This window comes from Neoarius graeffei, chromosome 3, assembly GCF_027579695.1.
Source record: "Neoarius graeffei isolate fNeoGra1 chromosome 3, fNeoGra1.pri, whole genome shotgun sequence".
NCBI lineage: Eukaryota > Metazoa > Chordata > Actinopteri > Siluriformes > Ariidae > Neoarius > Neoarius graeffei.
Genome location: NC_083571.1, coordinates 40,271,345 through 40,298,442, shown reverse-complemented (window position 1 = coordinate 40,298,442; position 27,098 = coordinate 40,271,345). Strand labels below are relative to the sequence as shown.

The 27,098-nt window shown below is 43.0% G+C and overlaps 1 protein-coding gene across 6 annotated transcripts in view; it reads right to left on the bottom strand.

Annotated features, from left to right (window-relative positions):
• thbs2a (thrombospondin 2a) overlaps nt 1-26,466 on the bottom strand; it is a 174,476-nt gene extending 148,010 nt beyond the window's left edge. For 4 of the 6 annotated variants that reach the window (XM_060916831.1, XM_060916833.1, XM_060916835.1 and 1 more), the window contains exons 1-8: nt 26,287-26,466; nt 25,688-25,759; nt 19,289-19,842; nt 16,825-16,909; nt 13,483-13,673; nt 11,567-11,707; nt 11,389-11,482; nt 8,608-8,778 (exon numbers count right to left, since the gene is read on the bottom strand). In XM_060916831.1, coding sequence (XP_060772814.1) covers nt 8,608-8,778; nt 11,389-11,482; nt 11,567-11,707; nt 13,483-13,673; nt 16,825-16,909; nt 19,289-19,842; nt 25,688-25,754 — 1,303 coding nt within the window. In that variant the 5' untranslated portion in view covers nt 25,755-25,759; nt 26,287-26,466. Of the gene's footprint in view, nt 1-8,607; nt 8,779-11,388; nt 11,483-11,566; nt 11,708-12,381; nt 12,614-13,482; nt 13,674-16,824; nt 16,910-19,288; nt 19,843-25,687; nt 25,760-26,275 lie in introns of those variants that run through there. The other 2 variants (XM_060916832.1, XM_060916836.1) reach the window with 2 other exon arrangements.
• Nucleotides 26,467-27,098: the final 632 nt, after the last annotated feature.

Sequence of the window (27,098 nt, the reverse complement as noted above, 5' to 3'; positions counted from 1 at the left end):
GAGCCTGCTTGATGATTTGGATTTGGCTGCCTGTGTTTGCTGCAATACACTGTTTAAGAATTTGCATCTGTGCTTACTCATCCCTGCAATTCATAAAAGAATACTTCACCACATATTATGGTGAAGGAGCACCATGCTGGCATGTTACCCAACACGATTCCTCCAACACACATGGATTGATGTCCTGGCTCCCTATTATGGCATCAAATACCCCCCTAATGGGTTCCTGCTTCAATGCCATTTTTTATGAGAACCTAGAGGAGCCCAAGCTTCATGAGAGTGTGTGGGTAAGGTATATGATCCACTGACTCATTGGGCTAGCAAGCCAGTGGGCCAGCTACCTTGCTAACATTGAGCACCCATGCCTCAGAGTTTCAAAAAGGTTCAGTGATATGCTGAAGTGACTGTTCCGAGCCCTCAGGAGGGAGGAGCCTGCAGACATTTTTTGGGGGTGCTGAAGCCTGCATTTCCCATCTCAGTCCTGGGATAAAGAATAGGCTCAGCCTAACCTCTGCATGTCGTATGAGGCAAATAATAGTGGTAGAGATACCGTGTCCATAAAAAATGTAACACCATTGAAACCTCATGATGATGCAACAAGATGATAATCTATGCTGGCTCGGTTGTTGCCTGGATCAACAAGGACTGCGGCCCCAAGTTGGAGATCAGCCTTGAGTTGAAAAATGGACTAGTGGTCAAATGAGAGTAGCAGTGGATACCATCAAGATTGCCATGTAGAATATAAGGTTGCTGAGAGAGAGTGGAAGAATAGAGCTGCTTTGGAAAGAGACAGAGACATACAAGTATAAAATACTGGCAGTACAAGACATGAGATGGTTGGGAAAGGGTGAATTGCATGATTTTATCTGGTCCAGAAAGGAAGACGTACACCACTGAGGGGTTGGCTTTTACTAAGCAAACAAGCAAAGCAATGTTTGATCGGATACAATCCTGCAAGTTCAAGAATATTGATTGCAAGGTTCAGTTGCCAACCGGTCAACATAGCAGTTCTGCAGGTGTACGTACCAACCTCCAACAGCAGTGATGCTAACATTGAGGAATTCTACACTCAGCTTGATGAGACATTGGACTCCATCCCACAGAAGGATGTCAAGATTGTGCTGGGCAATTGGAATGCAAAGACTGGTATTGAGAGAGACAGCTATAAGGAGGCACTTGGCAGGTATGGATACAGCGACCACAAAGATTGTGGGGAACAACTGCTACAATGGGCCTTGGACAAGAGGTTATACATTAGTAACAGCAGATTTGAGCAAAAACCACACAGAAAATGGATGTGATCATCGCCAGATGGAAGAATGCCTGATAGACCTGATATTAATTGACAAAAGATGGAAATCTGCTATCAAGGTGAGGACATGGCATCTGATCGCAGCTTGGTGATTGGCAAGTTCCAGATGCAGCTCAAGTGCACCCAAAAACATCAGGTGAAGAAGAGGTACAACGTTGAGAGCTTGAAGGATGAAGACACCCAAATGCGCTTCAGAGAAGTTCTAGAAGATGAACTTGCTTGCCCAGTGGGGAATAATGTGTCACAGAACGTATACAGACTTAACAGTTCATTGAATTCTGCAATGAGGAGGACGATGTCAACTGGTACAGTTTGGTGGAAGCCATGGATCAGTCAAGAGATGCTGAATCTGACAGACAAGAAGCGGCAATGCTAAAACACATGCTTGCAATCGGATGAAAAGATGTGTGAATATCAGCAGCTTTGCAACAAAGTATGCAGGTCTGCAAGAAGAAACAAAAATCATTAGGTCAGAGAACAGTGTGAGGTAATGGAGGCATTAGCCGCAGAGAAAAATTCCAAATATTTGTATAAGTTGGCGAAGGTGAATGAACGGAGCTTGCAGACACAAACATCCATGATTAAGGACAAGGATGGGAAAGTATTATAGGAGAAGAACAAAGTGCTTGGTAGATGGACAGAATACTGCATGGAACTTTATTGTGAGGAATGGCAGTTGGTAAACTGAGTTACTGATTTGGCAAGAATATCTCCACCTGCAGATGAAACTGACCATCCAATCTTAATGTCAGAGGTGCAGTGAGAAAGCTAAAACCTGGCAAAGTGACTGGAACTGATGGCATAGTGGGTGAGGTGTTACAAAATGGTGATGTGGTAGTGCAGGAAATGTACAGTATCTGTAACATGGTATGGACAAGTGAGGTGGTGCCAGAAGAGTGGTTGAAAGCAGTGGTGATACCTATACCAAAAAAAGGAGACATGCTGAACTGCATCAACTACCATACTGTTGTTGCTGAACCACGGGTGCAAGGTGCTGCTGACAATCCTATTGGAGCGATTGAAGCATGAGATTGAACCTTACTTGTCAGAAGAACAAGCTGGTTTCAGGAAGGACAGAGGAACAGTACAGCAAATCCTGGCATTGAGACTTATAGCAGAAAAGATGTAGAGGAAGCACCGTGATGTCCACAACTGCTTTGTGGATTTCCGGAAGGCTTTCGATACTGTGAACCGTGATGTGTTATGGGCAGTGTTGAAGTCATTTGGAGTACTGTAAATGCAAAGCTGGTGAGTTTTGCAGGCAATGTGTCAAAATGCTATAGCAACAGTGAGGATTGGCAAGGAGTGCAGAGATTGGTTTCAACTGCAGGAGGGAGGACGACAGGGTGACCCAATCTCGCCTGATGGGTTTCCAATCTATCTGGAGCAAGTGATGGATGCATTTTTGAGATGGATGGTGTGTCCATACATGGGTGACAAGTGAACAACCTGAAGTATGTGACTGATATTGACATTCTGACACACACATGGAAGTGCTGGTGGAACAAGCCATGGCAGCAGCACTTGAGGTCAACTTAAAGAACACAAAAATGCTGGTGATGGGTCAGCAAGACATTGGACAGCAGCTACTTGTGAATGATGTACACCTAGAAAATGTAAACGAGTTTGAGTATCTTGGTAGCCTAATCACATGGGACAGAGACTGCAGCAAGGACATTCGCTGGAGGATTGGGAAGGCATATGGTGTGTTGGCTGGATTCAACAAGTTGTGGAATGCTGTGAATGGAGTCTATGGATGAAACTACAACTGCTACGTGTTTGTGTTTTCAGTGTGTTGCTGTATGCCTCCGAAACTTGGATGTTGAAGAAAGATGATGAGTGAAGACTGAAAGCATTTGAGATGAAGTGTTATAGAAGGTTATTTGATGTAAAGTGGTTCCATTATGTGATAAATGAAGAGATCAGGCAGTGTGTGTACCTGGAAGATGATGTGATTCCCATCAAGAGGAGGAAAGTTCGGCTGTTTGGGCACGTGTGTAGAATGAAGGATGACCGGTTGTTGGAGACAATCATGGTTGGTATGGTTGATGGAAGCAACAGAAAGGGGCAGCCTAGATGGGCATGGACTGATGACATCACAGAATGGACAGACATGACCCTTCACCAGATGACAGAGACTGCACAAGATTGAGAACAGTGGAGAACAGTCAGAAAATCAAGCACCGACTTTTTTTTTTAGCCCATGGACTACTGTTGATTGAAGCCTGCATAGACATGCCACCAAATGCCACCTGGCAGCTTCCACCAAAGAGCTCATGCCAGAGGCTGATGGGGTGGCCTCCACCTCAGTGCTTGTGCCAAAGGCCAACATGGTGGCTTCCACCAAAGGGTTTACACTTAGGGCTTACACCAAAGGGATACACTTAGATGGCTCTGGACATTTACAGTTTTGCTACAATGGTTTAGGACTACAAGTGACATGTAGGACTGCTTTAGGGGATTGCGCAGTGGTGTAGTGGTTAGCACTGTCGCCTCACAGCAAGAAGGTTCAAGCCCAGGTTCAAGCCCAGTGGCCAACGGAGCCTTTCTGTGTGGAGTTTGCATGTTCTCCCCGTGTCTGCATGGGTTTCCTCCAGGTGCTCTGGTTTCCCCCACAGTCCAAAGACATGCAGGGTTAGGCTAATTGGTGGCTCTAAATTGACCGTAGGTGTGAATGTGAATGGTTGGTTGTTTGTCTCTGTGTGTCAGCCCTATGATGATCTGGTGACTTGTTCAAAGTGTACCCTGCCTCTCACCCATAATCAGCTGGGATAGGCTCCAGCTTGCTCGTGACCCTGCACAGGATAAGCAGCTATGGATGATGGATGGACTGCTTTAGGACTACAGTTGTCATGAACAGTTTTGCATTCAAGTGTCCATTAATAAACAGTTGATAATGTCAACAAAATAGACTTCATGCTAAAATTATAATAAATTTCTTGGTTACACAATTATACTTTGTGACTGTATAGCACACAGTTATAGAAGCAAGTTACTTATAATCATGCTATCTGTTATCACCCAAATGAGGATGAGTTACCTTTTGAGTCTGGTTCCTCTCAAGGTTTCTTCCTCATGTTGTCTGAGAGTGTTTTTCTTGCCACTATCCCCTCAGGTTTGCTCATCAGGGATAAATAAATTTATTAGGGATAAAATAAGTTCATATGTTTCAAATCTTTTTCTATAAAGCTGCTTTGTGACAATGACTGTTGTTAAAAGTGCTATACAAATAAACTGACTTGACTTATGCCAAAGGCCAACAGGGAGGCTTCCATCCCAGAGCTTGTGCCAGAAGCCAACAGAGTGGTGTCCACCAAAGTGCTCATGCCAGAGGCCATCAGGACAGCCTCTATCCCAGAGTTAATGCCAGAGGCCAACAGGGTGGCCTCTACTGAAGTGCTCATGCCAGTGGCTGACAGGATGGCCTCCACCTCAGAACTTGTGCCAGAGGCCAACATGGTAGACTACACCAAAGTGCTTATGCCAGAGGCTACAGGAAGGCCTCCATTCCAGAGCTTATGCCAGAGGCAGACAAGATGGCCTCCACTGAAGAGCTAATGCTAGAGACAGACAGGATGGCCTCTATCCAAGAGTTCACACCGGAGGCTGACAGGGTGGCCTCCACCCCAGACCTGAAGCAGAAGCCCATGCCCATAATCATGTCTGAGACTGACCGATTGGCCTCCAACACCAAGCCCAAGCCCAGCCTGTGCCAGAGAGTGAAGGAATGGTCTTTAATGTCATGCTCAAGCCTATGCCCATGCCAATGATGGATGGTCTAGCCTCAAATGCCATGTCCATGCCACTGGCTGATGGGCCAACCTCTCAAACTCTGCCACTTGACTTCAATGAGAATACCATTGGGCTGCCACCAGATTCCAGTGACAGCATTGTGGCTCTATTACCAGACTCCCATGAGGATATCATCACCCCACCTCTCTGCTCAATTAAAGCTGTTGCACCACTTCTTTACTCTGCTGAGAGCTTCATCCTGCCTGCCAGCTCCACTGAGGACAGCATCAGCTCGCCTGTCTGCTCCACTGAAGACATCATTCTACCTCCCTGCTCAGCTAAGAATGTCACTCTGCCTGCCAGATCTGCAGAGATCACCATCATCCCTCTGCTCTGTTAAGGATGTCACTTCATCAGGAAACTCCAGCAAAGATATTACTCCAACCCCATGTTCCTGCAGATTGGCCCTCTGTCTGTTTCTCTGGCTCTCTGGGAAGATCAAGCACTTCAGACAAGAGGCCCAGGACCTCCCAAACATGGGTTTGAAAAGTGTTCCAGGATTAGTGCCTTTGGGGGAATGTGTCAAGTAAATTTCCCTTGCACTGAGCTCCGCACAGTTATCTCCTTCCAGATAGCTCTTTGTTTGTATACGTTACTATCTGTGTTTTGTTTTGATTTCCATCTTTTCTCCTCCCTTGTTATATGCTCCAATAATAGTCCGAATTCCTCGGATTCTCCCCCCCCCATACACACACACACACACACACACATTCTATCTGCCCCCCGAGTTACATATCAATCCTGAGATCGAGATGCTGACCTCTTCTGCTTCTCAGACCTGCCTGATCCATCCTGATGCCCTATGTCTGGCTGGAGTCTCAGCACATTGCTCCTGTGGAGGACGGCCCCATATGGACGGTCAAAAGTTGCACTTGGAAGATGCTCTGGACACTTATAGTAATGCTTTTATGGCTGAGGACTACAGTTGACTTGCTAGCTTTAGGACTGCAGTTGTCATGAACAGTTTTGCACTTAAGTTTCCATCAATGAAGAGTTTATAACATCAACAAAACAGACTTCATGTTAAAACTGTTATAATCACGCTATCTGTTATCACCCAAATGAGGCTGGGTTCCCTTTTGAGTCTGGTTCCTCTTCAGGTTTCTTCCTCATGTCATCTGAGGGAGTTTTTCCTTGCCACCATCACCACAGGCTTGCTCATTGGGGATTGACTAGGGATAAAATTAGCTCATATTTAAAGTCACTAAAATTCTGTAAAGCTGCTTTGCGACAATGTCTATTGTTAAAAGTGCTATAAAAATAAACTTGACTTGAAAAATAAACTTGATCACTCAGGCACTCAAACCCATCCAACATGATCAGGTGGCAATTCATGGTGATTCACATTCCTGTTGGCTTCACTGAGCCATGACCTCCAGCTTGTACTGGGGCAGTTCGCAGCTGAATTTGAAGCAGTTGGGATAAAAATCAACACCTCCAAGTCTGAGACTATGGTTCTAAGCCAGAAAAAGGGTAGATTGCCTACTCTGGGTTGGGGATGAGTCCATGCCTGAAGTGGAGGAATTCAACTATCTCAGGGTCTTGTAGCTGTACTGGACTGTTGTGGTGAAGACAGTGCTGAACCAAAAGATGAAGCGATCAATTTACTGACCAATCTACATTCCTACCCTCACCTATGGCCATGAGCTGTGGGTAGAGACTGACAGAACAAGATTGTGGATGCATGTGGTGGAAATGAGCTATCTCTGAATGGTGTCTGGGCTTGAAAGAAAGTTGAGGAGCTTGGATAGTTGGGAGAGGCTCAGAGTAGAGACATTGCTCCTCCCCATTGAAAGGAACCAGCTGAGGTGGTTCAACTGGGAGGAGACCCCAGGGCAGATCCAGGACATGATGCAAAGATTATATCACTCAGCTGGCTTGGGAACACCTCATTGCCCCCCCCAGAAGAGCTGGAGGAGGTAGCCAGGGAGGGGGAGGCCTGGGAACTGCTATCCCTGTGACCTAGATCCAGATAAGTGGCAGAAAATGGATGGATTGATGAAGGATGTGTTGTTTGCAGATTGACTGACCCTTGCCTGTTTCATATTTATGTGCCTGCTTCATTTGGATTTTGATTTGTCTGCCTGTGTTTTCTGTAATAAACTGTTTTTCCTGCATTTGCTTCTATGCCTCATCATCCCTGCAATTCATAACACTTAGTTTAGTTTAGTGGTGTTTACTACTTTTAGGGAAATCTTTTTTGAATGTAGAAAACTTAATTGCATAATTTTTGAAAAATATTTGCTTTACTGCAATTCTTTACTGTCAAGACCCAAAGAAAACACACAGTCAAGGAATGGGCAGACTTGGAGTGCAGATGTGATTTTAAAGCTTTACTTCAGATGGCTGGCACAGCTTCAACACAATAACTCGAGACAAGCAAAAGACAAACTGAGGCAGAATAATCAGCAACACAGGTTAGCTTAACTACAAAGTTTGTACTAAAGAACAGAAACAGACACACATGGCAAACAGCCAAAACTATGTACACTTAGGCAGGGATCATACTGACCAGTGGTAGTACTGGCAAAGGCAGCAGATTTTCTATTGTTTTCTATGGTTCAGCAGAGGTACAGTTGACTCCACTAGTCATGTAGGAGCAGATCATTAGTTCAAGTTGAACTTGATTAAACTTTCAGAGTGTAATGCAGTGCTTATGAATGTCAGTTTAGTGTATCTAATGAATTTCCTGGTTACACAGTTGTACTCTGTTGACTATATAGGACACACTTATAGAATCAAGTTATTTATAATCATGCTATCTATTGTCACCCAAATGAGGATGGGTTCCCTTTTGAGTCTGGTTCCTCTCAAGGTTTCTTCCTTATGTCATCTGAGGGAGTTTCTCATTGCCATCATTGCCACAGGCTTGCTCATTAGGGATAAATAAATTTATTAGGGATAAAATTAGCTCACATGTTTAAAGTCTTTATTTTTCTGTAAAGTTGCTTTGTGACAATGTCTGCTGTTAAAAGTGTGATACAAATAAACTGATTTGACTAAGCATTTTGATCGATTAAAGCAGCAAGATTGGGGCCAAAAGGTTGCTGGTGCGATTCCCTGGACCAGCAAGAAAAATGTGTGGGTGGAATGAATGAACAGTGCTTTTCCCTCCCTCTACATCCATGGCTGAAGTGCCCTTGAGCAAGGCACCTAACCTTCAAGTGCTCCCTAGACTCCCCACTGCTCTAAGCAGTGCTCACTTGTGTGTATTCACAGCCTCGGATGGGTTAAAGTTTAATAAAGTATATCAAAAGGCAGGGTGTCTGAAATGACAAGAAGGATCCAAAATGTAAACTGATCCATTAGCATTGAAACATTAGTGACTCACACTGATGTTTTACATTTCAACTTAACAGTGTTTTTAAGTAGACTGATTGAACAATGACAATGAGCTATCTGGTTGAGTAACTGGAATTTGCAAAGTAATTTGGATGTATCAGTACCATCTGCATATGTCTAAAATCTTCAGTAAAACCATAAGAATTAATGTACTGTCTTACCTCTACTGTCACATTTAGCCAAGCTACATGTGCGCGTCTGGATAGAAGGACCACTACAGGGGTTGCTGGTCACATCACAGGACCTGCCTCTCTGCTGGGTGCCTGTCCCACATGTGACTGTACATTCTGTCCAGTCAGACCAGGGAGACCAGCCATCCTCACTGTCATTAGCTGCAGTCATATACAAGAAAAATTGCAAGTCTATCAAGTATTTTTCTACTCTTGCTAACAGTATAACTTTATGCAACCAACCCAAGGCAGAGATTGGATAACATTGACCTCATTTCTATAGGACATCTAAAGTCCTTTTCATTGTGGGAACATTAATTAGAAAAATGAAGCAAATAGAGCAGCACAGGTAAAAAAAATCTGAGTTATATGACTGATCTCTACAGACCCTGTTGACTCAGATACAGTGGCATGCAAAAGTTTGGGCACCCTTACTGAAAATGTCTGTTACTGTGAATAGTTAAGTGAGCAGAAGATGAACTGATCACCAAAAGGCATAAAGGTAAAGATGACACATTTCTTTTCAGCGTTTTCTGCAAGATTTGTGTATTATTTTTGTTTTGTACAATTGGAGAGTGAAAAAAGAAAAGGAACACCATGCGAAAGTTTGGGCACCCCAATACATTTGAGTTCTCAGGTAACTTTTACCAAGGCTCCAGACCTTAATTCGCTTATTGAGCTGTGGCTTGTTCAAATTCTTCATTAGGAAAGGTCAGATGATGCAGATTTCAAAGCTGTATAAATTCTCTGACTCCTCAAACTTCTCCCTAAAATCAACAGCCATGGGCTCCTCTAAGCAACTCCCTTGCTTTCTGAATAATAAAATAATTGATGCTCACAAAGCAGGAGAAGGCTACAAGAATGTAGCAAAGTGTTTTCAGGTAGCTGTTTCCTCAGATTATAATGTTATGAAGAAATGGCAGTTAACAGAAACAGTGGAGATCAAGGTGAGGTCTGGAAGATGAAGAAAACTTTCTGAAAGAACTGCTCATTGGATTGCTAGAAAGGCACGTAAAAACCCCTGTTTGTAAAATACCTTCAGAAAGATTTAGCAGACCCTGGAGTAGTGGTGCACTGTTCTACTATGCAGCGACACCTGAACAAATATGACCTTCATGGAAAAGTCATCAGAAGAAAACCGTTCCTGTGTCCTAGCCACAAAATTCAGTGTCTGAAGTTTGCAAATGAACATCTAAATAAGCCTGATGCATTTTGGAAACAAGTCCTGTGGACTGATGAAATCAAAATAGAACTTTTTGGCCACAATGTGCAAAGGTATGTTTGGAGAAAAAAGGGTGCCAAATTCCAGGAAAAGAAAACCTCTCTGTGAATGTGAGTGTGAATGGTTGTCTGTGTCTATGTGTCAGCCCTGTGATGACCTGGCGACTTGTCCAGGGTGTACCCCGCCTTTCACCCATAGTCAGCTGGGATAGGCTCCAGTTTGCCTGCGACCCTGTAGAACAGGATAAAGCGGCTAGAGATAATGAGATGAGATGAGATGAGATGAGATGAGAACACCTCTCCAACTCTGAAGCATGGGTGTGGATCGATCATGCTTTGGGGTTGTGTTGCAGCCAGTGGCACAGGGCACATTTCATTGGTCAAGGGAAGTATGGATTTAAATAAATACCAGCAAATTCTGGAAGCAAACATCACACCATCTGTAAAAAAAGTTAAAGTTAAAAAGAAGATGGGTCCTACAATAAGATGATGATTCAAAACACACCCCAAAATCTACAGTACAATGGAATACCTCAAGAGGCACAAGCTGAAGGTTTTGCCATGGCCCTCACAGTCCCCTGACCTAAACATCATTGAAAATCTGTGGATAGATCTCAAAAGAGCAGTGCATGCAAGACAGCCCAAGAAACTTGTAGAACTGGAAGCCTTTTGCAAGGACGAATGTGTGAAAATCCCCCAGGTAAGAACTGAAAGATTATTAGCTGGCTACAAAAAGTGTTTACAAGCTGTGATACTTGCCAAAGGGGGTGTTACAAGGTACTAACCATGCAGGGTGCCCAAACTTTTGCTTCGGGCCTTTTTCCTTTCTTGTTATTTTGAAAATGTAAAAGATGAAAATAAAAAATTGTTTTTGCTTAAAATATAAAGGGAATGAGTCATCTTTAACTTTATGCCTTTTGGAAATCATTTCATCTTCAACTTGCTTAACTGTTCACAGTAACAGCAATTTTGACCAGGGGTGCCCAAACTTTTGCATACCACTGTATACTCTGGATAACATCTCAATTTGTTTCCAGCCATATGTGTATGGTAGCAAGCATCCTTCATTCATTCATCTTAGCTGCTTTATCCTGGTCAGGGTCACAATGTATCCAGAGCCTATCCCTTTACTACTGGGTGCAACATAGGAGAGTTGACATTGGATAGGGCACCAGTCTATCACAGGGCACCATTCACACACACACTCTCACATTCATTCACACCAAGGGACAATTTATCTGATGCAACATTTTGGACAGTGGGAGGAAACCAGGGAACCCACAGGAACATGAGGAGAAAATGTGAAACTCCACACAGAAGGTAACTCAAGTTCAGGACTGAATCCAGGACCAATCCAATTGTGAGGTTGCAATGTTACCCACTGTGTCACAGTAACACCCTGGTAGTCAACTTAATCTCTCTAATTTCATACTCGAGTCTGAACATATGGTACTATTGGTGAACTGAAGGCCTACTCTATAGCATGTAAGGAAACAGATTTAGATATGTGTTTTGTTCTGTGTCAGTCTTATCATAAATAATTCTACTTACACAGACACATTGGACAGCACTCTCCATCAAGGAAAACTGGAATGGCACAGGCCACAGGAGTACAAGTAATCTGGTGGCAAATAATCTTTGAATCCTATCAAAAAAGGAGGGTTCATTAAGAAGAACAATGACATTTAAAGCCAATATAACCAAAATCTCCTTCATTTATGTCTTCTACCTGACAAGTGCATTTGGTGCAGCTATCCACCACCCAGTCTTCTTTATTCTCGAACAAGCGGCCATCTTGCCAGCACATACGGTTGTGTTTGATATTCTTAATGTTGCTCAGAGCTTTCTTCATGATTGTGTTTTCCTCACTCTGAGTGACAGAAAAGCATGATGGCACAGACACCATAATATTTCGATAAAAAGTGAAACATGGGTATGTCATTGGATTTATATCTAATATAGCTACTAATCACAAAACATTACAGTTCTGTAGTATGTAAGGTCTGCACAAATAGTGAAGTTATTTCCTTGGTAACTGATAATGGAGGAATCTAATGGGCATTATGTATTTTTGTGACACATTTAAGTATATATGTGACTGATAGAGGAATAAAAGACTAAAAAATATGGATAATCAGAGAAATGATGTTTTCTAATATCCATTCCTAATCTCCAAATTACTCAGTGACACACAGGTTTATGAGCAAGTATATGCCCGAACAGGCATGCATGTGTAACTGGGTGGCAAAAGACTTAAGAAATTAACAGCCTGTGTTTTCAGTGTGTTTGCATGTGTTCAAAAGAAAATGACACAGAGAGAGAAAGACAGGGAATGGTGTGATTCCATAAATTGTCACATCTTTTCCGTTTCTGGTTGAGAGTACGCTGTGCGCATTTTGGCTGCGGCTTCTCACCGGAGCTTTTAATTTTTCTGTTTTTTTCTCCCTTTGCTTTTCTTTTTGTGTTTGCATAGTTTGATGTTTGTGTTTTGTTTGAATGTTTTGTCCGCAGGTTGTGGCATAGCTTTTTGTCTGTGCTTCTCACTTTGGATTGCAGTGAGCTCGTTGCTCTTCTAACATCAGGGTTGTCCAGTGCTCTGTGCAGCGGTGCTTCTGTGCTTGGTGCGGTGTTCCGAACGGTTTTGCCTGGTGGTGTTGTGATGGCTGGGCAGGTGGTTTGGGACATACCAGTGCTCTGTGGGGTGGTGCGTCTGTGCTCGCTTTGTGGATCCACGGTGCAGTGTTCTGAGCGATGTTGCCCAGTGGCATCATGGCAGCTGTGCAGGTGGTGTGGGATTTATCTTTGTGCACCTTTTAGTGGGACTGTGGGCAGCTATGCCATTGAAATTACATCCTGACCCTTTTTTGGTGAACTTTTTTTTTTGTGGACCTTTTTTCTTTTATAATTGTAAAGCAACCTTGGGTGTGAGAAAAGTGCGACATAAATTGAACGACTACTACTACTAATAATAATAATAATAATAATAATTATTATAATTATTAAATTGGCACACCATTTGGTCTGCAAGAGCCTCAGGGACCAAATGTGTTCAGCAGCAGCTGAATTTCCCAGAGATCATGCCAAAACTCTTTCACTGCTGGGATGCTCCCAAAGGAAAAAAATAAAAAAAGAGTGATGTTTAAACACAGCCAGACATGTCTCGGCTCCCACTCACAAACAGGGGAACACTTACTCTGTCCTGGTGAAATGAATCATATAAATACAACTGCTGCTTGAATTGTATTATTTAAGTTTAGTTAACATCAATTTAGCTCCATTAGCTCATACAGAACTAAAAAATTTAATTTTCATCTTTCAATTTTAATGTGCATAACTATATATAAGTATTAATAACATTTCAAAGTTTGTCTCTGTATGTATACAGTAAACACTAGGACAAACCATATTAACTTGTTAGTATGTTTTGTCCACAACAGGAGAAAATATGCTAACAAATAGGAGCTATGAGTTAATAGATTTTGTTCAAACAACAAAGAAATTACTTTTATAATTCTCGTTCTTTTCTTCATGCAAAAACATGTAAACAGTTGTGGAATGGTTGAAGACACTAAATCATAATTTAGACAAGAGAGTTCTCCTGACTTAAAAGAAGATAATTCGCTATAAGTAGAGAAAACAGCTTACCACTTTCTGGAGGCCATCCATTAGGTTTCTGATCACAATGTGGAGTCCTTTGAGCTCCAGCAATATGGAGCTGAGATGCTCACAAGAGTGCTCACACATGTCCACTTTCTTCATATCTTGTCTGATAAAGTTAGTGGAGATGGCTGGACTGACTTCCATGTCTTCACCCTCGCTTACCATTTGCGCATCATCTGGGAGATTTCCAATTTAAACACACGCCCATAGATTATACATACATACATACATACATACATATATATATATATATATATATATACACACACACACTGTATATGGAAAAAATTAAAGGTAGACAGCCTTCCAGATTTTTCAAGAGTAGGTCATAATTTTTTTTTTTCCCTGACACCCAATTATTTTTGCTTAGTGGACCGAAAGCTACTGAATTCAAATCACAGACTTCCAATTTTATGAGTCTTTTTTTTTTTTACCAGAACAATTAATTAATTTAGGGCCACGTGGCCCTAAATTCTCCACTATTTTTGCCTGCTTCAACATGACCCAATTCAAGATACTACATGCATCACATGGTGGGGTTTCCCCATTCGTGCAAGGCATTGTAGAATATAAATTTGAAACAGGAGAGAAAAATGGAAGACCTGAGTGTGCGAATGGAACATGAAAGACTGACTACAGTAATGGAAAGTGAGAAGAAAAGACGTTAACAGTTTCTCTGGTTTTACTATTTATAGTGATGTGTTTGAGGAACATGAACATTTTTGTTTTATTCCAGGAACTACTGACAGCATTTCCCCCAAATTCCACATAAAAATATTGTCACTCAGAGCATTTAATTGCAAAGAATGACAACTGTTCAAAATAATAAAAAGGATGAAGTGTTTTCAGACCTTGAATAATGCATAGAAATCAAGATCATATTCAATGTTAAACAACACAATACTAATGTTTGAACTTAGGATGAGTTCAGAAATCAATGTTTGGTGGAATTACCCTGACAGCTTTCATGCATCTTGGCATGCTCTCCACCAGTTTTTCACATTGCTCTTGGGTGACTTTATGCCACTCCTCACACAAAAATTCAATCAGCTCAGCTTTTTTTCTCTTTTTTTTTGATGGCTTGTGACATTCATCTTTCTCTTGATCACATTCCAGGGGTTTTCATTGGGGTTCAGGTCTGGAGATTGGGCTGACCATGGCAGGATCTTGATCTTGTGGTCCTCCATCCACACCTTGATTGGCCTGGCTGTGTGGCATGGAGCATTGTCCTGCTGGAAAACCCAGCCCTCAGAGTTAAGGAACATTGTCAGAGCAGAAGGAAGCAAATTTTCTTTCAGGATAACTTTGTACATGGCTTGATTCCTGTGTCCTTCACAAAAAAAAATCTGCCCCATTCCAGCCTTGCTGAAGCACCCCCAGATCATCGCCAATGCTCCATCAAATTGTACAATGGGTGTGAGACACTCTGGTTTGTAGGCCTCTTCAGGTATCCGTCTAACCAGTAAATGACCAGGTGATGGGAAAATCTGGAAATTGGACCCATCAGAGAATATGACCTTACTCCAGTCCTTACGCCAGTTGATGGTCCAATCCTTATGGTCTTCAGCAAACCTCAGCCTGGCTCTTCTTTGCTTCTTATTGATGAAGGGCTTTTCTCTAGCTTTGCATGACTTCAACCTCACCCAGAGAAGTCTGCTTCGAACTGTCCTTGCCATGCACTTAACCCCAGCTACCATTTGCCATTCTTTGTGTGGGTCACTTGATGTCATCCTTGGGTTGTTGAGTGACATTCAAAGTAGTTGACAATCATCATGTAGAGAATTGTTTTTGCCCTCTGCCAGTCTATAACTTTGTTGTCCCCAATATATGCCACTTGACCTTGTTCTTATGAACTGCTGTCTTTGAATTTTTGAGGATGGAAGCAACCTGATGCTTACTGTATCACTGCCAGTAATGCCAGAATTGAACCCTTCTTTTTCACACTCAAAACTTTTCTTTTTAACTCTTTTGGTAGGACAAATAGATATTTTTGTCTTCCAATTAAATTTAAGGTACTTCTAGCACTGTTTTTGCTATCCAAACTGGTCCTATTGCAAGAGGATAGTGATGACCACAGCAGTGGTTTTTATACTTTTCCTCGTTAAATAAGATTTGGTTCAGGTGATCACCTAATCAGTACCTCATTAAGTAAAATGAGGTGTGTTTTTGTTGGAATTCCAGCACAGACACTGGAAGGAAATGGCTGCCCTACACAGAGATGCTGATTTTAGAAAAAAAAAAAAAACTAAAGTAGTCTCTTAATTTTAGGGTGCTGAAATACAAAAATAAAGACAAAGATTTTTTTTCAATTATTTAATAATCTGCACATGTTGTGTAGTGTTCATCTATGAGAAACACTGACATCAACCATTGACAATTAGTTTTGTCCACAGCTAAACTGGACCACTGAATGAATAAAAGTTTAGGAAATCTTCACATCTGTATATTTCACAGAGGGAAACTGGAAGCCACAGTTCCAATGCTCAATGCAAAGAGACATTCAGTCCTAAGTTAACCACATATAACTCTTCTGTAAACGCCCTGTGTATAAGTTCTTTGTGTAGTCAGTCAGGCCTTCTGAATTTCATTAAAAGACACTTTAGCTGGGTGGGTGTATGGACTTTCCTAGCTTGCTCCAAGTGTGAACAAAGGACCACAAGGCATAATGCCCAATTTAAAGTCTTCACATGGAGTCTGCCAATTCATGATCTCACTGTATATGTGTTTATCCATGTGCACATATAAAGGGTAAGTAAAAGGAATCTGAACTCTCCAATATTCTGTGGATTTTCCCCAAACAAGGCCATAGCACAGAATTGTAATATAACTCTTCGAAATAAAACTATTCTTTAAAACCTCTTTATAGTATGTGCACCGTGGTTGACCTCAGTATAGTTCACAACTACAGTCAATTCCAAAAAACTTGACATAAAACTGGCTGATCCACAGGCTTTGTGACCCACTTTTGCAAATGCCCACAAGTTTTAGAATAGAGACAATTCAGCAGAGAAAAAAGATCAGTTAAAACAAGCATAATTAATGTATACAGGGCTTGCAATTTTAGCATGAGTTGATCATGAACACAACTATACATCTTTAGATAAAAAAAACAACTGAAGAAAGCTGCATGATAATAGCCAAGGAATTATGTAGCACTTGATCATTTCCCTTGATCAAACTGTTATCGACTATTTAAAAGCCCAAAAATCTTGAAGAGAATAATATTATGTAAATAACCTCATATTAACTTATCCTCATAAATGTTTCTGAATGGTTCATCTCATTAACTTTTTTTCTATCTTTTAGGCATTGTTACTCCATTCTTACCAGTTTTGGAAATCTCACAGCCCTTTTTTCTCAGAATATCTTCAATGGGTGTATCAAAGATGAAACAAACATTCTGCAACAAACCCTGCAAAATATCAGAGGTGTTAGTCCTGGGGTAAGCTATTAAGATAAGAAAGACTTTATTCAGGAGATCCAGGAGGGGAAATTTGGGGAAATTACACCAATATTCTCTATTATTTTCTGCTACATTACTATAAGCCAGTCTTTTAAGGACAGGAAAAATATAATACATTCTCTACAAAGATAATCTGTCAGACATTCTTTCCAGAAAGTTCAAAGTATATACTATAGCAGAATTGCCTGAAACAGATGAGTATGAATGGAGCATAAACCAGTAGTAGTTGTAAGATCTTGATGTAATGTTGTGAGCAAGTAAGCAATACTTCATCAATGCTGATAAGTGAATATGTAATCTTTCATTACAGCAGGTTCAAAAGTCTTCAGATCCTTTCAGTTTTTGCATACTTTGTTGAGTTGTACATTTAAATGTACTTCCTTGGCCAGTAATCTACACACAACAATCTACAATCACATCCATCCATCCATTATCCATAACTGCTTATCCTGTGCAGGGTTGTGGGCAAGCTGGAGCCTATCCGAGCTGACAATGGGCAAGAGGCAGCATACACCCTGGATAAGTCACAAGATCATTGCAGGGCTGACACATAAAGACAAATAACCATTCACACCGATGGCCAATTTAGAGCCACCAATCAACCTAACCTGCATGTCTTTGGACTGTGGGGTAAACTGGAGCACCCGGAGGAAACCCACGCAGACACAGGGAGAACATGCAAACTCCACACAGAAAGGCCCCCGTCAGCCACTGGGCTTGAACCCAGAACCTTCTTGCTGTGAGGCAACAGTGCTTACCACTACACCACCATGCCGCCCAAAGTAAATGCATGTTTTTAGAAAATCTTGCAACTGTATTCATATTCAGAAACTAAAATATCTCAGTATTCAGACCCTTGGCTAAAGCACACCAAATTAAGCTCATGTGCCTTCTCATGTGCTTTGATTATCATTTGTCTCTAGAACCTCACTGCAGTCAAATTGTCATCTGTGCTACATTCAAGGCACAAACTTGTGTGTTTAATGTTCCACAATTCACAGTCCATGTCACATAAAAATCCAAGTGATGAAGTCCAAGGAACTCTTTGTCGACATCCACAATCAAATTGCAATGAGACATAGACCTGGGCAAGAGTAGGTCTATGTCAGAGCTTCATTAGTCCTCAGCAGAGGTCGGAGAACTTGCTGGAAGAACAACCAACTCAGAAATTCTCCATCAATCAGGCTTTTGTTGTAGAGTGACAATATGGAGGCCATGTCTGAGTAAAAGGCAGGCACTTAAAGGACTCTGAGACAATGAGGAAAAAAGATTCTCCAGTGGGATGAGACAAAAATCTAACTTTTTTGCTGACCTCCAAGAGCTACCTCCAGTTACTGCTCATAAACTGGTAATACCACAACATCAGTGAAGCATGGTGGTTCCAGAATCATGCTATGGGGGTACTTCTCAATGGCAAGACTGATCAGATGATGTACCTTTTGGCATGACAGCAACCTAAAGCATACAACCAAGGCAACACTGCAGTGGCTTTGGGACAAGTCTCTGGAATATCTTTGAATGGCCTACCCAAAGCCTAGACCCAAACCCCATAGAATCTCTGTGGAGTGATCTGAATATGACAGATCACACATGCTCCCCATCCAAATCAGATGGAACCTGAGTGGCTCTGCCAGGAAGAATGGAAGACATTGCCCAAATACAGGTGCAAAAAGCTGATACAGACTTACTGAAGATGATGTTAAGCTGTAAATGCTGCTGTAAAATGTTTTTCTACAAAGGACTGCATAAAGGATCTGAATATTTATAGAAGTAAAATATATTTTATAAATTTGAAAAAAAAAAAATTAAAATCTTGGATTTTTGTTTGAGCTTTTTGGCCAAAAAAGTCAATGGATCCATTTTAAATAAAATCTATAACACCGTAAAGTGAGCAAAACCTGAAGGATTTGAATACAATTCTGTCTTCACTGTAGCAACATAGAAATAATGAGGAATATATCCATGTGGTAAACTGGTTGGCCAGATGAGAATGAGAAAATGCTTCTCGAGATTTCAAATGCAGGTTGATTAATTCAAGTCTGGAATAAATAGTAACAAATCAAGGTAATATGCTCTGCATTAGACTGGTGTCTCATCTGGGGTGGGTGTGTTCTCCCACCCACTGTTCCCAGAATAAGCTCCAGATTCACATTAATTCTAACCAAGAAAAACATGAATGAATGAATGAATGAATGAATGAAGTAGCAGCAAAAAAAAACCCAACAAAACATAAAGGGTCATTGTTAGACAAAGGGTCATCATTAGACTTCACAAAAAAAATGTCTTGGAGGAAATACATGATCTGAGCATTGGAGAAATGTCTCTTACCCTAAAGTGGCTCTCCCTGTTAGATCCCTTGGCCACATACATGCGGCTGCCTTCGACTTGCAAGTGGTCATAAAAAGATTCATCCAGGGTGACGCTATCAATAAGGCTGCAGTCCACGTAGAGGTTGGCATTCTCTCCATGTACATGCAATGTGATATTCTTCCACTGTGAGTCTGATAGATCCACATCCTCAAAGGACATTACATTCTGGGAGCCATCCACCCAGTACACTAGGTCCAGACTGTTGGCATAACCATTAGAGATTATTTCGAAATGACGTTGGCCACCAAAACCTTCTAAGCCCACAAGGGTACCACGAGAAGATTGATCCTGACGTATGGAAGCCACAAACACAAAGCCGTCGTTGTTCTGGATCTGTCTTAGGAGTTGCTGGAGGACTGGCGTAGTGACTGGAGGAATGCGGTCAAAGCGGATGAAACGGTACACTGGAGAATCCCAGTCATGACCCTTGAAGACTTTAGCACCAATCGTCTTTCTGTTGATGTTGCTGATTTCAAACAAGTTAAAACTGGATTCATCATCCACTTGGCCTCCTTGGGAGTAATGTAATTCAATTACTATTTACTGGTAGTCAGTAACATTATTGAAGCAATGCGTCAATATATGAGCTCAACAGCTCATCATGAAAACAGTAAAATCATTCTAAACCTCTAAAAATCACTGATATACAGTATGTTGCACTTATATATATATATAAACAGTTATTTCACAAAATTGAATTGTCCATGAGCTGATAGCCAATGAGGCGCGTAGCACTGAGCTGACTATAAGCAATGTACAACCCCGATTCCAAAAAAGTTGGGACAAAGTACAAATTGTAAATAAAAACAGAATGCAATGATGTGGAAGTTTCAAATTCCATATTTTATTCAGAATAGAACACAGATGACATATCAAATGTTTAAACTGAGAAAATGTATCATTTAAAGAGAAAAATTAGGTGATTTTAAATTTCATGACAACAACACATCTCAAAAAAGTTGGGACAAGGCCATGTTTACCACTGTGAGACATCCCCTTTTCTCTTTACAACAGTCTGTAAACGTCTGGGGACTGAGGAGACAAGTTGCTCAAGTTTAGGGATGGGAATGTTAACCCATTCTTGTCTAATGTAGGATTCTAGTTGCTCAACTGTCTTAGGTCTTTTTTGTCGGATCTTCCGTTTTATGATGCGCCAAATGTTTTCTATGGGTGAAAGATCTGGACTGCAGGCTGGCCAGTTCAGTACCCGGACCCTTCTTCTATGCAGCCATGATGCTGTAATTGATGCAGTATGTGGTTTGGCATTGTCATGCTGGAAAATGCAAGGTCTTCCCTGAAAGAGACGTCGTCTGGATGGGAGCATATGTTGCTCTAGAACCTGGATATACCTTTCAGCATTGATGGTGTCTTTCCAGATGTGTAAGCTGCCCATGCCACATGCACTAATGCAACCCCATACCATCAGAGATGCAGGCTTCTGAACTGAGCGCTGATAACAACTTGGGTCGTCCTTCTCCTCGTCTCGTCTCGTCTTCTTCCGCTTATCCAGGACCGGGTCGCAGAGGCAGCAGTCTAAGCATGGAAGCCCAAACTTCCCTTTCCCCAGACACCTCGGCCAGCTCCTCGGGAAGAACACCGAGGCGTTCCCAGGCCAGCCGAGAGACATAGTCCCTCCAGCGTGTCCTGGGTCTTCCCCGGGGCCTCCTCCCAGGGGGACATGCCTGGAACACCTCCCCAGGGAGGCGTCCAGGAGGCATCCGAAAAAGATGCCCGAGCCACCTCAGCTGGTTCCTCTCGATGTGGAGGAGCAGCGGCTCTACTCCGAGCTCCTCCCGAGTGACTGTGCTTCTCACCCTATCTCTAAGGGAGCGCCCAGCCACCCTGCGAAGGAAACTCATTTCAGCCGCTCGTATCCGCGATCTTGTTCTTTCTGTCATTACCCAAAGCTCATGACCATAGGTGAGAGTAGGAACGTAGATTGACCGGTAAATTGAGAGCTTTGCCTTTTGGCTCAGCTCCTTCTTCACCACGACGGACCGGTAAAGCGACCGCATCACTGCGGAGGCTGCACCGATCCGCCTGTCGATCTCACGCTCCATCCTTCCCTCACTCGTGAACAAGATCCCGAGATACTTAAACTCCTCCACTTGAGGCAGGACTTCTCCACCAACCTGGAGAGGGCAAGCCACCCTTTTCCGGTCGAGAACCATGGCCTCGGACTTGGAGGTGCTGATTCTCATCCCAGCCGCTTCACACTCGACTGCAAACCGCCCCAGTGCATGCTGAAGGTCCTGGTTTGAAGAAGCCAACAGGACAACATCATCCGCAAAAAGCAAAGATGAAATCCTGTGGTTCCCAAACAGGATTCCTTCCGGCCCCTGGCTGCGCCTAGAAATTCTGTCCATAAAAATTATGAACAGAACCGGTGACAAAGGGCAGCCCTGACGGAGTCCAACATGCACTGGGAACAGGTCTGACTTACTGCCGGCAATGCGAACCAGACTCCTGCTCCGTTCGTACAGGGACCGGACAGCCCTTAGCAAAGAGCCCCGAACCCCATACTCCCGAAGCACCCCCCACAGAATACCATGGGGGACACGGTCGAATGCCTTCTCCAGATCCACAAAGCACATGTGGACTGGTTGGGCAAACTCCCATGAACCCTCGAGCACCCTATGAAGGGTATAGAGCTGGTCCAGTGTTCCGCGACCAGGACAAAAACCGCATTGTTCCTCCTGGATCCAAGGTTCGACTATTGGTCGAATTCTCCTCTCCAGTACCCTGGAGTAAACTTTCCCTGGGAGGCTGAGAAGTGTGATTCCCCTATAATTGGAGCACACTCTCCGGTCCCCTTTCTTAAAAAGAGGGACCACCACCCCAGTCTGCCACTCCAGAGGCACTGTCCCCGACCGCCACGCGATGTTGCAGAGGCGTGTCAACCAAGACAGCCCCACAACATCCAGAGACTTGAGATACTCAGGGCGGATCTCATCCACCCCCGGTGCCTTGCCACCGAGGAGCTTGCAAACCACCTCAGTGACTTCGGCTTGGGTAATGGACGAGTCCACCTCTGAGTCATCAGCCTCAGTCTCTTCAGTGGAAGACATGACGGTGGGATTGAGGAGATCCTCAAAGTATTCCTTCCACCGCCCGACAATGTCCCCAGTCGAGGTCAACAGCTCCCCACCCGCACTGTAAACAGTGTTGGCAGAGTACTGCTTCCCCCTCCTGAGGCGCCGGACGGTTTGCCAGAATTTCTTCGAGGCCGACCGATAGTCCTTCTCCATGGCCTCCCCGAACTCCTCCCAGTTCCGAGTTTTTGCCTCCGCAACTGCCCGAGCTGCAGCACGCCTGGCCTGCCGATACCCGTCGGCTGCCTCAGGAGTCCTGGAGGTCAACATGGCCCGATAGGACTCCTTCTTCAGCTTGACGGCATCCCTTACTTCCGGTGTCCACCACCGGGTTCGGGGATTGCCGCCACGACAGGCACCGGAGACCTTGCGGCCACAGCTCCGAACAGCTGCATCCACAATGGAGGTAGAGAACATGGTCCACTCAGACTCAATGTCCCCCGCCTCCCTCGGAAGCTGGGAAAAGCTCTCCCGGAGGTGGGAGTTAAAGACCTCCCCAACAGAGTGCTCGGCCAGACGTTCCCAGCAGACCCTCACCATACGTTTGGGCCTGCCAGGTCTGTCCAGCTTCCTCCTCCGCCAGCGGATCCAACTCACCACCAGGTGGTGATCAGTTGACAACTCAGCCCCTCTCTTCACCCGAGTGTCCAAGACATAGGGTCGGAGATCAGATGACACGACTACAAAGTCGATCATCGACCTCCGACCTAAGGTGTCCTGGTGCCACGTGCACTTATGGACACCCCTATGCTCGAACATGGTGTTCGTTATGGACAAACTGTGACTAGCACAGAAGTCCAATAAGAAAACACCACTCGGGTTCAGATCGGGGAGGCCGTTCCTCCCAACCACGCCCCTCCAGGTGTCACTGTCATCGCCCACGTGAGCATTGAAGTCCCCCAGTAGCACAATGGAGTCCCCAGTCTGAGCACCCCTCAGTACCTCTCCCAGGGACTCCAAGAAGGCTGGATACTCTATACTGCTATTTGGCCCGTAGGCACAAACAACAGCAAGAGCCCTCTCCCCAATCCGAAGGCGCAGAGAGGCGACCCTCTCGTTCACTGGGGTAAACTCCAACACATGGCGGCTGAGCTGGGGAGCTATAAGGAAGCCCACACCAGCCCGCCGCCGCTCACCACGGGCGACTCCAGAGAAGTGGAAAGTCCAGCCCCTCTCGAGGAGCTGGGTTCCAGAGCCCAAGCTGTGCGTGGAGGTGAGCCCGACTATCTCTAGCCGGTACCTCTCAACCTCCCGCACAAGCTCAGGCTCCTTCCCCCCCAGCGAAGTGACATTCCATGTCCCAACAGCCAGCCGCTGTGTCCGGGGATCAGGTCGTCGAGGCCCCTGCCTTCGACTGCCACCCAATCCACACTGCACCAGCCCCCTACTGCTACCTCTGTGGGTGGTGAACCCACAGGAGGTCGGGCCCACGTCACCTCTTCGGGCTGAGCCCGGCCGGGCCCCATGGGCAAAGGCCCGGCCACCAAGCACTCGCATACGAGCCCCAACCCCGGGCCTGGCTCCAGGGTGGGGCCCCGGCTGCGTCCTACCGGGCGACGTCACGGTCCTGGATTTTTTCTCCATAGGGGTTTTTTGGTGAACTGCTCTTGGTCTGGCCTGTCACCTAGGACCTGTCTGCCTTGGGAAACCCTAACAGGGGCATAATGCCCCCGACAACATAGCTCCTAGGATCATTCAAGCACACAAACCCCTCCACCACAATAAGGTGGCAGTTCTAGGAGGGGGTCCTTCTCCTCTTTAGTCCAAATGACACAGTGTCCCTGATTTCCATAAAGAACTTCAAATTTTGATTCGTCTGACCACAGAACAGTTTTCCACTTTGCTATAGTCCATTTTAAATGAGCTTTGGCCCAGAGAAGACGTCTGCGCTTCTGGATCATGTTTAGATATGACTTCTTCTTTGAACTATAGAGTTTTAGCTGGCAACGGCGGCTGGCATGGTGAATTGTGTTCACAGATAATGTTCTCTGGAAATATTCCTGAGCCCATTTTGTGATTTCCAATACAGAAGCATGCCTGTATGTGATGCAGTGCCGTCTAAGGGCCCGAAGATCACGGGCACCCAGTATGGTTTTCCGGCCTTGACCCTTACACACAGAGATTCTTCCAGATTCTCTGAATCTTTTGATGATATTATGCACTGTAGATGATATGTTCAAACTCTTTGCAATTTTACACTGTCAAACTCCTTTCTGATATTGCTCCACTATTTGTCGGCGTAGAATTAGGGGGATTGGTGATCCTCTTCCCATCTTTACTTCTGAGAGCTGCTGCCACTCCAAGATGCTCTTTTTATACCCAGTCATGTTAATGACCTATTGCCAATTGACCTAATGAGTTGCAATTTGGTCCTCCAGCTGTTCCTTTTTTGTACCTTTAAGTTTTCCAGCCTCTTATTGCCCCGTCCCAACTTTTTTGAGATGTGTTGCTGTCATGAAATTTCAAATGAGCCAATATTTGGCATGAAATTTCAAAATGTCTCATTTTCAACATTTGATATGTTGTCTATGTTCTATTGTGAATACAATATCAGTTTTTGAGATTTGTAAATTATTGCATTCCATTTTTATTTACAATTTGTACTTTGTCCCAACTTGTTTGGAATCGGGGTTGTATGATGGGATTGAGTGGAATAACTGTTTTATTTTTTCCACATTCACCGGATTTTGAGAAACAGAGCATTTTTATTTTTATGTTTTGCAAATTCAAGAAACAAAAACTTGACACAAAACACCCGACAAAATCATTTCCACTTAGAATGTAAATAAACCGGTGAAATAACAGTAGCAATTTCTGAAAAATGCTATAATAATAATTCTTGAAAAAATAAAAAAGATACATTCTTACGTACATATATATACTATGTCTGACAAAAATTATTTTGTCAGACATTTTGTGTAAAATTTTGATTGATCGAATTTACAAAAAATAAAAATAAAAATTATCTGTTTCTCAAAATCCAGTGAATGTGGATAGGATAAAACAGTTATTCCACTAAATCTCGTTATACACGGCTTATAGCAAACCTGGCGCTACATGCCTCGTCGGCTATCAGCTCATGTATGACTCGATTTTATATAATAACTCTCTCTCATATATATATACACTATATAGATAGATATAGATATATAAACTATATGACAATTATGTCAAAATAAAGGAAATGTTTCTTTTCATAATGGAAAAATAATTTTAGATTTTTTTTGTCATAATGATGGAGAAAATAATTATGTTATGGATTTACCTTGTGGTATTGCTGTTGTGTGTAGAAACAGCATTGGTAGCAAGATATGAATTGTCCTGAGTATCATAACTCCTTAAAATAACAGATTTTTTCAAATTAGAATTCATCAAATATTCAGCATTCTAGGATGAATATTAACCACTTATTCAAGTTGCGTTCTAATTACAATATTGAGAAAATAATACGTCATGCAATATTAATAATGTCGATGGATGTCGCTGCCAGATGTGGCACGTTGATTTGTTTCATCGACTTATCAAGAAAGGATGTACAGACTGGAGGAAATCCTCAGCAAGGATAGTTTTTTTTTTTTTTTAAATCCATCTAACTGTTTAAAATAAAGTCCCCCAAAAGTCTAATTATCCTCTGAGAAAAAAAAATTACAAAACACATTTATGTTCAACCCAAAAAAATATTCATTTAGTTTACGTTTTATAAAATCGTATAAATATATTTATAGGGAAACCTAGAGAAAAAGCGAAAAGGAGAAAAAAAATGGACAAACGAAGTTATACAGCAGACAAACGTTATTCAGAACACACACACACACACACACAAGAAGAAGAAAAAGTGTGAACAGAAAAATACCGATGCCTCACACGCAAAATCCAAGGAGTTCACTAAATCCACATGTGCGCAGATTGATCCTATCGACTTATATATCGTTTGAAAAGGGCTTGCCAGTGTCTAAATGCGTCAACTGCAGAGCTTTCGTAATTCCGATATTGTCGATATATTATATTTGTATATAATATATTCGTATTCCAATATATTATATTCGTAATTCCGATATTGTCATAAACTCGTAGCTGTAACCCACTACGTTTTAGATCCTGCTACTTTATGTATCGAAGAGAAAATTCATCGTTTTTCAACCTTATTGAAGGAGGAGCATGAAAGGGAAATGAACACGTCTTGAATGGCCTCCTACAGTTCTGAAAAGTAAATTACATAAGCCATCATGACAGCACAGACAAAGCCTTTTGGCGTACTGTTCAGGCACAGTGTTGTATTTCCTTATTGACATAGTTGGGAATTTAGATATATCAGTTCAGTTTTAGTAAGACAAACTTCTAAACTTTAATACATGATATAGACCTCAACGTGTTGACCATTTAAATCTCATCTCATCATCTCTAGCAGCTTTATCCTGTTCTACAGGGTCGCAGGCAAGCTGGAGCCTATCCCAGCTGACTACGGGCGAAAGGCGGGGTACACCCTGGACAAGTTGCCAGGTCATCACAGGGCTGACACATAGACACAGACAACCATTCACACTCACATTCACACCTACGGTCAATTTAGAGTCGCCAGTTAACCTAACCTGCATGTCTTTGGACTGTGGGGGAAACCGGAGCACCCGGAGGAAACCCACGCGGACACGGGGAGAACATGCAAACTCTGCACAGAA